The sequence below is a fragment of the Phacochoerus africanus genome, chromosome 11, assembly GCF_016906955.1.
Source record: "Phacochoerus africanus isolate WHEZ1 chromosome 11, ROS_Pafr_v1, whole genome shotgun sequence".
In the NCBI taxonomy this organism is placed as follows: domain Eukaryota; kingdom Metazoa; phylum Chordata; class Mammalia; order Artiodactyla; family Suidae; genus Phacochoerus; species Phacochoerus africanus.
This window is the reverse complement of record NC_062554.1, coordinates 36,100,951-36,117,959: the sequence shown is the minus strand read 5'-3', so window position 1 is coordinate 36,117,959 and position 17,009 is coordinate 36,100,951. Positions and strand designations below refer to the sequence as shown.

The 17,009-nt window shown below is 38.7% G+C and overlaps 1 protein-coding gene across 1 annotated transcript in view; it reads right to left on the bottom strand.

Annotated features, from left to right (window-relative positions):
* Window positions 1-17,009, bottom strand: part of CUL5 (cullin 5) — an 86,839-nt gene that overhangs the window by 56,317 nt on the left and 13,513 nt on the right. Inside the window, 2 exon segments of the mRNA XM_047752156.1 lie at window positions 4,974-5,073; window positions 13,431-13,540. Coding sequence (XP_047608112.1) covers window positions 4,974-5,073; window positions 13,431-13,540 — 210 coding nt within the window.

Below are 17,009 nucleotides of genomic sequence, written 5' to 3'. Positions count from 1 at the left end.
CACCCAGGCCTAAGCAACCATTAATCTATTTTCTGTGTCTATATATTTGCCAATTTGGGACTTTAATACAAAAGTCATGTAATATATAGACTTCTATGACTGACTTTTTCCACATGACGTAGTATTTTCAGGTCTCATCCAAGTTGTAGCATGTCAGTACTTCGTTCCTTTTTATCTCTAAATACTATTCCATTTTATGGATATACCGCATTTGTTTATCTATTCGTCCAATGATGAATATTTGGGTTATTTCTAACTTTTGGTTATCATAAATAATGAAATATACATGTACAAAAGAAAAAAGTTCACAAAAAATTTGTGCACACTCACCAACAATAAAAAAGAGGGGACTCAAAATCAGAAATGAAAGACAAGACATTACATCCGATACCACAGATATACAAAGGATCGATCGTAAGAGGATATTACAAATATCAACAAATCTGACAACCTATAAGAAATGAATAAATTCCTAGAAATATACAATCTACCAAGACTGAATCATGAAGAAAATGAAAATCTGAACAGACGGATAACTGCTAACTTACTGACACTGAATTTGCAATAAAAAAAAAATTCCCAACAAACAAAAGTCCAGAATCAGATGGGTTTACTGGTAAATTTCACCAAACATTTAAAGAAGAATTAATACTAATCCTTCTCAAGCTCTTCCAAAAAACAAGATGAGGGAATATGTCCAAACTCATTTTATAAGGTTAGCATTATCCTGATACCAAAACCAGACAAGGATGCCACACAAAAGAAAACTACAAGCCAATATCCCTAATAAATGTAGCTGCAAAAATCCTGAACCAAAAATATATTAGCAAGCCAAACTCTACAACACATTAAAAGGAACATACACCATAATCGAGTATGATTTACTTCAGGGATGCAAGGATGGGTCAACATTCACAAAGTAATCAATGTGACACACCACATTAACAAAATGAATAAAAACCATATGATCAGCTCAAAAGATAAAGAACAAGCATTTGACAAGATTCAACATCGATTTATGATAAAACTCTCAGGGTTCCCCCTATAGCACAGTGGGTTAAGAACCTGACTACAACGGGGCTCAGGTTGGTATGGAGGTGTGGGTTTGATCCCTGGCCTGGCACAGTGGGCTAAAGATCTGGTGTTGGAGTTCCCGTGGTGGCTAAGCTGTACTGAACCCAACTAGTATCCATGAGGACATGGGTTTGATTCCTAGCCTTGCTCAGTGGGTTAAAATGATATGGCCCTGACGAGAGCTGTGGTGTAGGTTGCAGACGCAGCTCAGATCTTATGTTGCTGTGGTTGTGTTGCAGGCCAGCTCTGATTTAACCCCTAGCCTGGGAAATTCCATGTGCCGTGGGTGTGGCCCTAAAGACAAAACAAAACAAAACAAAAAAAAAAGACATGGCATTGCTGCAGCTGTGGTTGTGGCATAGGTCACAGCTGTGGCTCAAATTTGATCTCAGGCGTTAACTTCCACATGCCACAGGTGTGGCCAAAAACAAAAAAGAAAGAAAGAAGAACAAAACTGGAGACATCATGCTCCCTGTTTTCAAACTATATTACAAAACTAGTAATCAAAACACTATGGTACTGGCATAAAAACAAAAACCGGTGGAACAAAACAGAAAGCTCAGAAATAAACCCACACATATTTGGTGAATTCGTTTATGACAGAGAGGTCAAAAATACATGTGGGGTAAAAACAGTGTCTTCAATAAATGGTTTTAGGAAAAGTGGATAGCAACATGCAATAGAATGAAAGTAGACCACTTCTTACAAAAATTAATCCACACACCACCGGTGTAACCAAAAACAAAACAAAACAAAATAGACAAGTAGTAGCAACCCAATGATGAAAAAGTAAACGGCATAGTCATACAATAGAATATGATAAAGAAGGGATGAAATACTGCTTTTATTATACTGAGGTAAGTTCCCTCTATGCCCATTTTCTGCAGTTTTTAATCAGAAAATGGTGTTGAGTTTTGTCAAAAGCTTTTTCTGCATCTACTGAAATGATCGTATAGTTTTTGTTTTTTTCTTTTTTATGGCCTCACCTGTAGCATATACAAGTTCCTAGGCCAAGGGTTGACTCTGAGCTGCAGCTGCTGGCCTATGCCACAGTTGCAGCAACACAGGATCTGAGCCTGGGACCTACACCAAAACTCACAGCAATGCCAGATCCTTAACCCACTGAGCGAGGCCAGGGATCAAACCCTCATCCTCATGAGTACTGTCACCACTGAGCCACGACGGGACCTCCATAATAAACATTTTAATGTATACTGCCTGTCCTACTGGGGTCCTTCCTAACAAGTTAAGTTCAATTAGTTGAGTAACTGACTAGAAAAATAACAAACAAAGCTAGGTTTTCTTAAAACTTTTTAAATGTTTTAAAATTATACACCCATTCTGGCACTGCAAGTCTGTAATTTAACTGCCACTGCACGTCTACAATTTAACTGCTCTGAATTAGTGGCACTAAATCCCATCCTCACAGTCTTGCTCAGCTCTACATTCAACCTTTCCTAGATCATGTTACAGTGAAACTTACATATTTTGTTTTCTAATGTGAGGTATATATCTAAATTTTTGTTAACAATACTAAGATGATTCTTTATGAATCCATTTCCAGAAACTGAAGAATAATCTCTATAAATTCGAAATGAACTTAATGTATCTTCACCAAAACTCATAAACAGATAAGCTGATATGCTTTCCAATGTAAGCAGAAATTGTTTTCCTAAAGCAGTTCTAGAAAAAAAATGTGCTTTGATTAAACTGTGATGTTAAACCATTTAATTTTTCTAGGCAATCATAATGATTTATTTTCCTTAAAAAGTAATTTCCTATAAAACTTAATTTTTAGAAAATAATCAGAAGGAGTTCCCATTGTGCCTCAGTGGGTTACAAACCTGACTAGCATCCATGAGGATGTGGGTTCAATCACTGGCCTCACTCAGTGGGTTAAAGATCCAGTGTTGCCATGAGCTATGGTATAGGTCGCAGATTCAGCTCGGATCTAGTGTTGCTGTGGCATAGTGACTGTGGCATAGGCCAGCAGCTGCAGCTCCAATTTAATCCCTAGCCTGGCAAATTCCACATGCTGCAGGTGGGCCCTAAAAAAAAAAAAAAACCACACACACACGCACACACACATATATATATATATATATATAAAAGAATCACTGGAGTTCTTTGGTGGCTCAGAAGGCTAAGGATCTGGTGTTGTACTGTGGCTCAGGTTCAATCCCTGGCCTAGGAATTTCCATATGCCATGGATACAGCCAAAAAAAAAAACCCCACTGATCAAGATGGCAGAATTAATGGATCAATGGTGTCAACAATAAAACACTTCATTTTGTAAGTAATACCCATTGTGACATCATTTTTATTTCTTTCCAAAATGCCCGTGGCATGTGAAAATTCCCAGGCCAGGGAGCAAACCTAAGCCATCAATGTGACAATGTCAAATCCTTAACTTCTAGGCCACCAGGGAACTCACTATCATCATTCTAATTTCACCACAGTAATAAGCTACTACCAGAATTAAATATATTCCAATCATATATTCAATTTTAGCATCTTCCTATAAGTCGAAAATAGAAAAAGTTCATTTTTAATTTCCAACTGCTAACACTCATTATTTAACAAGATTTCTAACAGACTATTACTAGTGTTGTACAAGACACCGATGCAAAAACTCAACTAAAGAATAAGAAATTCTAGCTCTCTAGTTTTCAAACTTCAATCTATAGAAAGGAAAATAATCTTATCTTTTTTTTAGGTCCTTAGGCCCTTCTTCAAAGTGGTAAAGGACGCATTAGTAATGACAGAGGTGATTTTTTTTTTTTTTTTTTTAGGGCTGCACTGGTGGCATATGGAAGCTCCCAGACTAGGGGTTGAATTGGAGCTGAAGCTACCAGCCTGCACCACAGCCACAGGAATGCCAGGCCAAGCTTCATCAGAGACCTACCCTGCAACACATGACAACACTGGATCCTTAACTTGCTAAGCAGAGCAAGGGACTGAACCCAAGTCCTCATGGATACTAGTTGGGTTCATTACCCCAGAGCCACAACAGGAACTCCCAGAATTGATCTGAAATAATATTTTACCTCTTTATTAATTTTCCCCAAAAGACAAAGGTGTTAATAAAGATAAAACAAACAAAACTAGCTTTTGCATAATTGACCTAATGCCGTAATGAGCTTTGTCTCAAGTTCAATTATTAAACTTATACATATTATCAAGAATGTTAAATTTCTGGGAGTTCCCATTGTGGCGCAGTGGTTAACGAATCCAACTAGGAATTATGAAGTTGAGGGTTTGATCCCTGCCCTTGCTCAGTGGGTTGAGGATCCGGCATTGCTGTGAGCTGTGGTGTAGGTTGCAGATGCGGCTCGGATCCCGAGTTGCTGTGGCTCTGGCGTAGGCTGGAAGCTACAGCTCCGATTCGACCCCTAGCCTGGGAACCTCCATATGCCGCAGGAACGGCCCAAGAAACGGCAAAAAGACAAAAAGACAAAAAAAAAAGAATGCTAAATTTCAGCTTAGTAGTAGCAATGCAAGGATAATCCAAGGACTATACAGCTGGAGAAGTATCTGGAATTGAAGAAAATTACTGTCTACTTGAGAAGAGGTATTAATTGTGAGAAAAAAATTAATTTATATGGACTGATACATGACCCAAAAATAAGGGTGGTAGGGATTTCCAAAGAATGTATAAAAAATGAAATTCTTTATAGCATCTTTTAATTGAGAATAACAACATACTCTTGAAAGAAATGTCACGGAGAGTGAAAAAAAAACCAAATGACAATCATTCATTAAAGAATTTATTTAGCAAGTATATCAAAAGTCAATGTGCTATTTTAAAATTACTTCAGGAAGTCTTATATTCAAAATCAAAAAAACATGATATTCTGAGTAAAGTACTAAAATAAACAATATGGATATGTAAAACTTACTGCCTGTGCTTGCTTAATGAATTCAAGAATATCTTCTTTTAAAGCCTGATGGATTTTTGCTGGGCCTTTATCATCCCAGAGACAGACTGCATGTACATCCCTGCAAAAATAAAGCAGTAAGCAAACATCAACACTGCAACAAGAACAAAGACAAAACTCATATTGAGTTCTGTTTAATTTAGTATCCATGGACCCTGCTAGTCTAAAAAAGAGTGCTTGATTCCACTCATAGGAATCAGGCATTCTTTGTAAGCTGTCTCACGCATACAGTTGTTTCTATTTTATTTTCTTTGTCATTGTTTTCCTTCAATCTTTGCCACTTACTGATTAATTATAAAATATCTCCCAGACACCCAAAGTTAACTACTATTAATATTTTCTTGTGTACAGTATAAGTTCTTTAATACATAAGAACATATGTAAACTATTCTTTTTAAGAAATTAGTAGGAGTTCCCATAATGTCTCAGTGGTAACGAACCTAACTAGTAACTATGAGGATGTGGGTTCAATCCCTGGCCTCGCTTAGTGGATTAAGGATCCAGTATTGCTGTGAGCTGTGGTGTAGGTGGCAGACCCGGCTCGGATCCCGCGTTGCTATGGCTGTGGTATAGGCTTACAGCTGTAGTTCCAATTTGACCCCTACCCTGGGAACTTCCACATGCCACAGGTGCGGCCCTAAAAAGACTAACTAAATAAATAAATAATAAACATCAGTAATTTAAATCCCATTACAGCAAAACTCCTAGTTTTCCCCATCACTTTTACACATCAATTACCACTGTTGCTCCTTTATTCAACATAAACAGAAACAAAAGCTCTTTAAACTATAAAGTTGACATTTTACTGAAAGGTCATTCATTAAAGAAATATATTTAATATTAATACATGTTCAGAGCTAATTTTTTAATTACTACATTGCAAGTAGAGGAACATAACAAAAGGATAGAGTCTTATACTGGGGATTCTTTTATTCAAAAAATGTACCCCAGTGACTCATTCAGTCCTTTAGAGAGCTTCTCTCATAAAAAAATGCCAAAGAAAACAAAAAGTCTCTGAATTGTAACATTATTACAATGGCTAGAGTTTACTTTATATTTAGATTCTTAGGGACATAATTATAACCAAAAGTTTTGTCTGTATATTACTTTGAACTTGCTATAGTCATTTGTTAAATTCAGCTTAGCATCTGGCCCAGTGCCTAAGATGTAGTAAGCACACAAACATTTGTTAAATAAAAACATAATAGGGGAATTCCTGTCATGGCACAGTGGAAACGAATCCAACTAGGAACAATGAGGCTGCGGGTTCGATCCCTGGCCTCACTCAGTTGGTTAAGGAGCTGGCTGTGGCGTAGGCCAGCGGCCACAGCTCCAATGAGACCCCTAGCCTGGAATCCTCCATATGCCATGGGTGTGGCCCTGAAAAAAAAAGACAAAAACAAAAACAAAACACCCATAATAGGTAACACCTGACTGCTTACTAGATGCCAGAAACTATTCTAAGCTGTTTTAACTCATTTAACCTTCACAGCAACCCTGAAGTAGTACTGTTTTTATGCCATTTTACAGATGGGGAAACTGAGGCAAAGAAAGGTTAAGTAACAATCCCAAGATTACACAGCTAGTATATGGTGAACTCAGACAACTGGGCTCCAGAGCCCACATCAAACCACTTCCCTCCATTTCCTCTTGAAGCCCTCCCATCCATCCAACAGTATTCAAAGTGATCTTTATAAAACTCAAATTACATCTTATTAACTCTGTATTTAAAATCCTCCAATAGTTTCCCATTCCTCTCTGAATTAAGTACAAAATGGTTAACTGACTCCTCCAATAGTTTCCCATTCCTCTCTGAATTAAGTACAAAATGGTTAACTGACTGTATTTAAAATCCTCCAAAAGTTTCCCATTCCTCTCTGAATTAAGTACAAAATGGTTAAGTACAAAATGGTAATACCTTTGCAATCATACCTCGTGGCTAGAGGAATCTAGACTATAAAAGAAGAAACTAATACAAAAATAGATTGATTACATTTCAATATGTTCCTGTGTAGAAACACATGATGATCTAGGAACCCGAGAAGAAGGTGAGGGGGCAGAGAGAAGCAGAGAGAAAAGGGAAGAGTCCCTGGAAGGATTCCTAAGCTTATCTCCAAGAACAAGCAGGATTTTGCCAAGCAAAAGTTTAAGAGGGAGAGGGAAGGAAACTTTATAAAGAAGTCACAATATGAATAAAGAAATGTGGATCACTTTGGTTTATGCAGTGAACTATTGATAAATCAATGTGGCTTCCAAGTCAAGTGCTTATTACTCTAAGCAAGAAATGGGGCAAATTAACCCCTTTTTTAGCCCCTATTGTATCCAACACCTAGGTGTCTCTCCAATTTGGACATTTCCATCCATCACCACTACTACAGTCAAAGTTACCACCATTTCCTACTTAGTTTCCTGTAACACAACCTAGCATGTGCTGACTTCTTACTATGTTCCAAGCACTTTACACACATTGACTCACCCCTTAGTTTAGCTCTTCTGAGAAGTAGACAGGATCAGCCATGCACAAGATTTACTGAGGAGTACTATATGTGAGGGAAAATGGGAAGTGATCTATAGGAAGCTGGGTAAGAGATAAGCTCACAATACCGGTCTGATCCCTGACAGGAAGAAGAGGAAGGAAGAAAGTTGGGTAGCAAGTCTAAGACTGCAGTGCATTCTAAGAAAGTCTGGTAAAGTTGTTGGAGAGTTTGGAACAAAAGTCACCTATCAGAGGAGTCCCATGCCCCCTCCCCCCAAAAGAGGACTGCCTTAGTATCCCTGCATACTCCAACTACAGTGGGATCCATGTCAGAAGGGTTCAGATGTGACTTGAGGCACGAGGGAACGGTGAGGGGCTGGGTACCCACGAAACAGTCAACCTTGGGATCAATACATCTTCTCCAGCCCCTTTTCCTTAACATCCAGGTACTCCTGATGCTGTTACATCAGAGAAGAATATCAATATACTCTTTCACCACCACACAAGAGAACATGTCAAGTTTCTTGGTCAATTTTCATACACATTTTGAGGAACATACTATAATATACTTGAGGAATATGATAATATCCTTAAAGACCTCTATGTTCCTCTTGCTAATCCTACTCTCCTCTAGCCTCCCCAGAAGTAACTAAGTCTGAATTTGTCATTTTATCATTCAAGTTTTTACAACATATATTATGAGGGTTTTTGAATGTTACAGAAATTTTATCATGAGTTCCCTTGGGGCACAGCAGGTCAAGGATCCAGGGTTATCACTGCAGCGGCCCAGGCTGCTGCCATGGCATGGGTTCCATCTCTGGCCCAGGAACTTCCACTGCTGTGGACATGGACAAAAAAAAAAAAAAAAAAAAAAAAAAGAAGAAATAAAGAAATTGTATCAAATAATAATTTTTTCACTCAACATGTTTCTGATATTTACCCATATATAGATGTATGTAGTTCTGGTTCATGCACTTTATCTGTTATATCAAATGGCACTTCAATATAAAAAGGAAGGAGTAATGACTGAGCAATAAATATCTGAAATTAAGTCTAAATGGATAAGAACACACTCTCTTAAAATATATAAACAAAATGCTTTTGAAAGGGGACATGCTGTGAGGTGAATTCTTTTTAAATACTTAACTATATCATATATAACAAAAATCACGGAGTTGGAGAGTGAGAGAATTACGAAGCAAAATTTTTTCAAAGGTTTCAATGGGACAAACAGAAGGAATGAGAGAAGAAGCAAAAGGTAAGAGGCAGTCCAAAGGTTTCAATTTCCTTAGATCAGAAAGAGGAACTGTGATTTTGATGCAAAAAATAGGCTTTTGCTTTTACTTAACAGTAACACCATTTTTGTTTGTTTGTTTGTTTGTTTGTTTTAGGGCTATACGTGCGGCATATGGAAGTTCCCAGGCTAGGGGCAGAATCAGAGCTGTAGCTTCAGGCCTATGCTATAACCGTAGCAATGCGAGATCCAAGCCACGTCTGCAATCTACACCACAGCTCAAGGCTACAGCTCCGGTTTGACCCCTACCCTGGGAACTTCCATATACTGTGGGTGCAGGCCTAAAAAGGAAAAATATAAAAATTTTAAAAATATATAAAGAGAAATACAATTAATGGCAGATTTATCATGTAGATACTCTTGCAACTCACAAAAGGTAATTTTTTCCTAAGAGAATATGCACACATACAAAGTTTTAGAAAGACAATTTTTATAGGCCATTTTACTTATAATCCATAAATAAATAACGAAAACGTCACTATCTAGAAATTCAGGTTCCTAAATAATGCATGAATTAAAGAAAAAAATTACTAACACTCAAGAAAGAAATAAAAACGCTTCCTATCACAAACCTACAGTGACAATAAAAGCAGTAATAAGAAAAAATGTATAATTTGAATGCTTTCATTGTAAAGAAAAATTTTAAAAAGTGAGAATTTAGTAAAGGAACTAAGAAACCAAAGAACAAAAGCAACCTCATCAAACTTCTTGGGAAAGGGAATGGAATTTGAACTGAGTTACTGGAAACAGAATAGATCTCTACAATGCATGTTATTTACTATTATTTTTACTTTTTGGCCTCTCTGAGAAGAAAGGGACAACATGCAAAGGAAATTTCCAGACAGAAATACACATTCAGAGTTTTTAAAAAGCAGTTTTTAGTTGCTACTAAGCTCTGGTGAAATCAATGTCTGATCCTGAAAGGCTGAAGATTTTCCACCCTAGTGTGCACATTTTTGAGTGGATTAATTTAGACTCTTAAGACTGATGAGATAAAAAGACTTAGAAAAGTATTGCTTGTCACTGGGACTTAGCACATGACTGTGTGGTCTGTAGCATCTTGGCTCTGCTACTATTAAAGAAAAGTCATTGGTTTTGTGGAATCCTGAATTCATAAATCCTAACTGCTTGGATCTAAGCCAAAACCTGATATTGTCTAATATTGGGACATTTAAACCTCAACACAAGCTGTGCTGAACTAAAGCAGGCGTATGCTCAGTAAATAGAACTTAACGACTGCTGAAGATTTAAGACACCTCCTGTGAAGATTTAAGACGCCATTAACTTGAAAAAATCATGTATTCTGGCTGGACCAACTGAATCACTTGCAGATGCCCACAGAAAAAGGGCTGGCTCATTCTCTGACAGGGCATCTGAAATCAAGCTACTGACAGTCTCTGTATCAGATACACAGACAACTGCCAAAAGCTGCAAGCTGGGAGAGTGCACTGTCCTTGCTCCTTATACACTGGATTCATGACCCCCTCAGGGATGTCTCACAGCTATATACTTGTATCCAGCTTTCTGGATTAGCTGCAGTTTTCAACAATGGACTTATAACCTGATTTTATTTCTCTCACCTTTACCTGACCCTTCCTTGCACACACATCTTAGTATGACAACTTCATTATTAAACACAGCTATCTCCAGAGAGGAACTGATCTTTTCTAGGCTGCTCATGAGATAAACGATCCGGACAAAAGGGGTGGGAGGTGATATAAACTTATTTTGAAAAACTGAAAATCTGGGATTTTATCCAGACCAACTCCTAAACATATGTCTTTCTAGTTAAGCTGCATAAAAACGTTTTTCTGTAAAAATCTATTTATTCTTCTTGTAGGTCTGGATAACTGGGAAAAAATGAAGAGTTTTCATAACTGAATGGGACACACTGAATTTTTCTTTTTCTTTTTCTTTTTTTGGCTTTTTAGGGCTGCACTCAAAGCATATGGAAGTTCCCAGGCTAGGGGTCCAATCAGAGTTGCAAGTGCCGGCCTACACTACAACCACAGGAACTCAGGATCCGAGCCACATCTGTGACCTAAACCACAGGTCATAGCAACGCCAGATCCTTAACCCATTGAGCGAGGCCAGGACTCAAACCTGCATCCTCATGGATCCTTGGGTTCGTTACCACTGAGCCGTGATAGAACTCTGAGACACAGTGATCTTTCTTATAAGGGAGAAAAAAATAAAATCCAGCACCTGGTAAGGCACAAGGGAGAAGGACATTAATGATTTGGGGGATTCTTGTAAATTTATTTTTTTTATTAACATAGAGCTGATGTACAATGCTGTGTCAATTTCTGCTACAGTACAGTGATCCAGTCCTACATATACATTCTTTTTCTCATACTATTTTCCATCATGGTCTATCCCAGGTTATTAGATATAGTTCCCTGTGCTGTAAAGCAGGACATTGTTGCTTATCCATTCTAAATGTAACAGTTTGCATCTACTAACCCCAAACCCCCAGTCCATCCCACTCCCTCCCCCTCTCCCCTGGCAACCACAAGTCTATTCTCTATGTCTGTAAGTCTCTTTCTGTTTTGTAGATAGGCTCATTTGTGCCATATTTTAGATCCCACCTCTAAGTGATATCATATGGTACCTGTCTTTTTTTTTCTGACTTACTTTGCTTAGTATGAGAATCTCTAGTTGCATCCATGTTGATGAAAATGGCATTATTTTGTTCATTTTCATGGCTAAGTAGTATTCCATTGTGTATATGTACCTTATCTTAATAATTTTTGTTTTTCATAATCTTTTTTTTTTTTTTTTTAGGGCCTCATCTACAGCATATGGAAGTTTGCAGGCTAGGGGTCAAATTGGAGCTGTGGCTGCCAGCCACAGCCACAGCCACAGCAATGCCAGATCCAAGCCACATCTGCTACCTACACCACAGCTCACAGCAACGCTGGATCCTTAACCCATTTAGTGAGGCCAGGGATCAAACTTGTGTCCTCATGGATACTAGTCAGGTTCATTACCACTGAGCCACACCACAGGAACTCCTTCATAAGAACTCTTGAAAGCTTTCCCTTCTTCCAAAAGGGAAAACTCCTGGTGTTGGTTTTCAATGCTGTTGTTGACTACTCTGAATTCAAAGTGAATGCTGAGCTTCCAATCACACCTAACAGTGCTATGAGACAGCAGCAAGCAGTCCCAACTCCTACACTTTTCACAAGGAACACCTCTAACTGTCATCTACACTATGAGGCAAATGAAATGTTATCATGGATAAACAGTTCTGAACTAACTGCCTTCAGGAAGTCTATCTGCAAACAAGGATTGAACTGAGTTAACTAGACTGGATTAAGAACTCTCAAGCAAAAGGCCCCATGGGTGGAGGACACACTGTAGGCCTTATTAATCTATACTCCCTGACTAATGCATGTCTTGCTTGGAGTACCCTAACAATTACAAACTCTTTGTTTCTAGGGGTACCATGTGGGTCCTCTGAAATTGCATTTCTTTGTGTGTGTACCCCATCATGACAAGGCTTCAACTCTAGAAAAATTTCAGGTCTAATTCAACTTTATGGCCAGAGCTGTGCTTTGCCCAAACTGATACCTCAGGCCATGTAAAAGGATCCATACAGAAACTGAAGGAGAAAGCCGCCTGCTTTTCCAAGATAAACCTCATGGTGGGATCTATTTTATTTATTTATTTTAAGATATTTTTTATTATAGTTGATTTACAATGTTCTGTCAATTTCTGCTGTGCAGCAACGTGACCCAGTCATACATATATACACATTCTTTTTCTCACATATCTTCCATTGTATTCCACCACAAATGACTAGATATAGTTCCCTGTGCTATACAGCATGGGATCTAGTTCAACTAGCTCAATCTAGGCCCTCTAAAAGGCATAGCTGAGATCAGTACTACAAGTTGGTTTTGCCTTGCTACAAACAGGGGTGAGGGTGGGGAAGGTGTCCTACTGGTAATAGTTTTGCTATAAAGACATTCTGGCCAAAAGCCAAGAGTTAACACAGCAGACATGAGACTGTATTCCTTAGAAAAGCCTGTTTGGCCTTGGGGGCATCTAAGAATTCAACTGTTCAACAATTTCCTACAATAAAACTTTCCTGAAATAGTAAGAATGGCTCACTATGCCCAAACTGTTTGTGCAAACAACATGGTTTACAATGAACACCTGTTCTTCCTAAGAGTCTGGAATTTTGTCACATGCCAGGCAGAGGCTGTCTATATGACCAGCCCCCAGTAAACACCCTGGGTACCGAATCTCCAATAAACTTTGCTAGTAGACAACATATCACTTATGGTGTCAATTTTGTTGCTGAGGAAATTAAATGTGTCCTGTGTGACTCTCCTGGGAGAGTACTCTTAGAAGTTTGTGCCTATTTTCCCCAAACTTGACCCCATGCACCTCTGCTTTTGCTAATTTTGCTTTGTATTCTTTTTGCTGTAATGAATTGTAGCTGTGATTATGACTTTATGTTCAGTCCTATGAGTCCTCCTAGCAAATCACTGAACCTAGGGGTGGTCTTGGAGACCCCCAACAAAATCAGTAATAATTTCAAACAGGTAAACAGACCACTCTGGAGCCAATATTCCATCTGAACATAGTCACCAAAATTTCCTTTATGCTAGCAAAATGTCAGAACGAATGGATTACTTACGAAAACAGGTCAAACCACTGCTGCTTTGTAACAGATTCCTGGCGTAAAAGCTTCAAAACAATTGGACGCATGAAATCCCATTTGTCTTCAAACTGAAGAGAACCTTTATTCTTAAAAAAAAAAAAAAAAGTAATTTAATTTAAATGCAGTTAAATCAGAAGTGTCTGTTATTTTTATTCCATAAGAGACAGCTAGAGAAACTTAAAAGAATCAATTTTCCATAATGGAATTCCTATAAACTTGATCTGGTATCAAGGAACCACAGGAGGACAGCCATAAAAGAAAAAAAAATCAGTTGTACAATTAGTGTATAGTGAAGGATTTGGCCTTGCTCAAAAAGTAGTAGGTCTGGCTTTTGCGCTTGGCTTCTAGTAGGTAATATCCCTGGGCCTTTGGAATATTATATCTGATAAGACAGTCTTTATTTGCCTGGGGGCCTTGGGTCATATTGGATAATCTAACAATGTAACTTAGGGAGGGAGCTGGCTAACCCAGAAACACCAACGATGTGACTTAGGGTAGACTGCTTGGGTCACCGAACTGGAGGTTTAGATTACCCACATGAGCAATGCCTACTTGATGAAGGCTTTTATTTATTTATTTTGCCATAGCCAAGGCATGAAGAAGTTCCCAGGGATTGAATCTACGCCCTAGCAGTGACCTAAGCCACAGCAGTAACAATGCCAGAGCCTTAACCTGCTAAGCCACCTACATGATGGAGCCTTAATAAAAATTCTGGACACCAAAGGTGAGGTGAACTTCCTTGGGTGGCAGTACTTATATGCCCTGTCACTTAACGAGAGACGGAGAGAAATGTGACCTATCAACACTAGACAGGATAAGAGAAGCTCTGGGTTTAACCCTCCTGGACACTGTCTTATATGTGTTTCTTTCTTTAGCTGATCTTATCAGTGTTCCTTCCTTTAATATACCATAATTATGAGCATAGCAACTTTCAGTATGATCTATAAGTGTTTCTAACAAATTACTGCACCTCAAGATGGTTTTGGGAATCCCCTAAACTTGCAGTCTGTGTCAGAAGTGAAAGTTGTCTTGTGTGTGGAGACTGTGCCCTACATACCTCACAAAAAATATACTGAAAATCCATATAAACTCTGAAAATTGAGGAAGGAAAAAACCCCAGAAAGATACCCATCTCATTTTATAATACTAACAAAACTCTGATACCAAACTGGTAGAAGAGAACAAGAAATGGTAACTCTAGGCCAATCTAAATAGAAAATTTGCACGCATAAGTCAAATAAATATTAGTAATATAAACAAGTGGCATATCAAAAAATAATACCTCATAATCATGCATACTTATTCCAGGAATGTGAAAATGCTTTGATATTAAGGGAAAAAAATCAATTCATTACTAAAAAGAGATACCCTATTTATGTTAATCATGAATACTGTTCCTTTTCAAGTTAAATATGACTATGTGACTTGATTTGATCAATACATTTTAACAAAAATCATTACTATTATAGCGGCACCAAACATCACCATGAAATCTCATTGTTTTTACTATACAATTGTTGAGAATGTTGCTCCCTTGTATCAGATAAGATTCATATACTGAATGGAATCTTCGAACTCCCTGAAATTATAACCCAGAAGCAGTGTCTAAACAAACGGTCCGACAAGAACCTACCTCAGGATCACCTAGGGTGTTGGTTACACATCTCTTGAATTGAGTTCAGAATCTACATGTTTAGCAAATTCATAATAAAGCTACACAAAAATGTTACAGTGTCTATGACCCCAAAAGGTTAAGAGCCACTGACTAACTTTAAACTCTCATGAAAGCAAACACTACTTCCTACATCTATAAACACAGTTGACCTTCAAAGTTACTATACTATCTTGCCCCAGGTATCTGCTTTTTATCACAAGGTATTCTCATTACAAAGGCCCATGAGAGATACTCAAAATCCAGTATTGGGATTAGCTGTGCTTCTCCCCTGAACAACCAGTCTGTTTTTATCTTACAAACTTATGTGAAGCATGTAGTTATTAACTTTGCTCTCCTAGTGCTAGCTAATGAGAAATTCAGTCAGAATTTGTGTGATTCTATGAACTATGATCCTATGGTATATACTTTGTGTACTAATCTTATGGCTGGTTTCACTTTTTCTGTTATTTTTCTATAACCATTGTTTCTTAATTTACTCTTCTGTCCAAGGAAAGGGTGTGCAAATAAATATGTGGAGTTCCTGCTGTGGCTCAGTGGTAATGAATCCAACTATTATCCATGAGGATGCATATTCGATCCCTGGCCTCACTCTGTGGGTTAAGGATCTGGCGTTGCCAGGAGCTGTGGTGTAGGTTGCAGATGTGGCTCAGATCTGGTGTTGCTGTGGCTGTGGTGTAGGCCAGCAGCTGGGCTTTGATTTGACCCCTAGCCTGGGAACTTCCATATGCTTCAGGTGCAGCCCCAAAAAGCAAAAAAAAAGTATAATCAATTAAATATATAAGATTCTGAGGGAGTTCCCGTCTTGGCTCAGCAGAAACAATCCAACTAGTATCCATGAGGATGCGGGTCCAATCCCTGGCCTCTCTCAGTGGGTTAAGGACCCAGCATTGCCGTGCGCTATGGTGTACATCGCAGACACAGCTTGGATCCCACATTGCTGTGGCTGTGGTGTAGGCCAGCAGCTATAGCTCCAATTCGATCCCCAGCCTGGGAATTTCCATATGCTGTGGGTGCGGTCCTAAAAAGCAGAAAAAAAAGATTCTGAGCAAGAAGTGACATGATCTGACTTATATTTTTTTAAACCTCCCTGATTGCTATGTTGAGACTACATTATAAAGGACAAGTGTTAAAGCTGAATGTAGGGTTAGGAGGCAAGGTTAGTAATACTGATAGGGCCCAAGGTGGTATCAGTGGAGGCATGAGTAGTAGTTAGTTAATATGGGGTTTTTTGAGGGGTTTTTTTTTTGGCTTCACTCATGACATACAGAAGTTCCTGGGCCAAGGACCGAACCTGCACATAGCTGCAAACCAAGACCCTGCAATAGCAATGCCGGATCCTTAACCCACTGTGCCACAAGAGAACTTCAAGACTGTGTATGTTTTGGAGTTCCCGTAGTGGCTCAGTGGTTAATGAATCCAACTAGGAACCCTGAGATTGCGGGTTCAATCCCTGACCTTGCTCAGTGGGTTAAGGATCCGGCGTTGCCGTGAGCTGTGGTGTAGGTTGCACACGAGGCTCAGATCCGAGTTGCTGTGGCTCTGGCATAGGCCAGCAGCTACAGCTCCAATTGGACCCCTGGCCTGGGAACCTCCATATGCCGCGGGCGCGGCCCAAGAAATGGCCAAAAAAAAAAAAAAAAAAGACCATGTATGTTTTAAAGGTAGTACTAACAAGACTTCCTGACAGTATCCATCTGTGATGAGAGAAAGGAATAGAGCATGATTCTAAGATTTTTGTCTGATGAAGTTAATTTGTATTGGGACACACAAAATGGAGGCCCCTCACTGGCCCAGCTCAGGTCAAAAATCTAAACCTAGGAGTTCTCGTTGTGGCTCAGCGGGTTAAGAACACAACTAATATCCATGAGGATGCAGGTTCG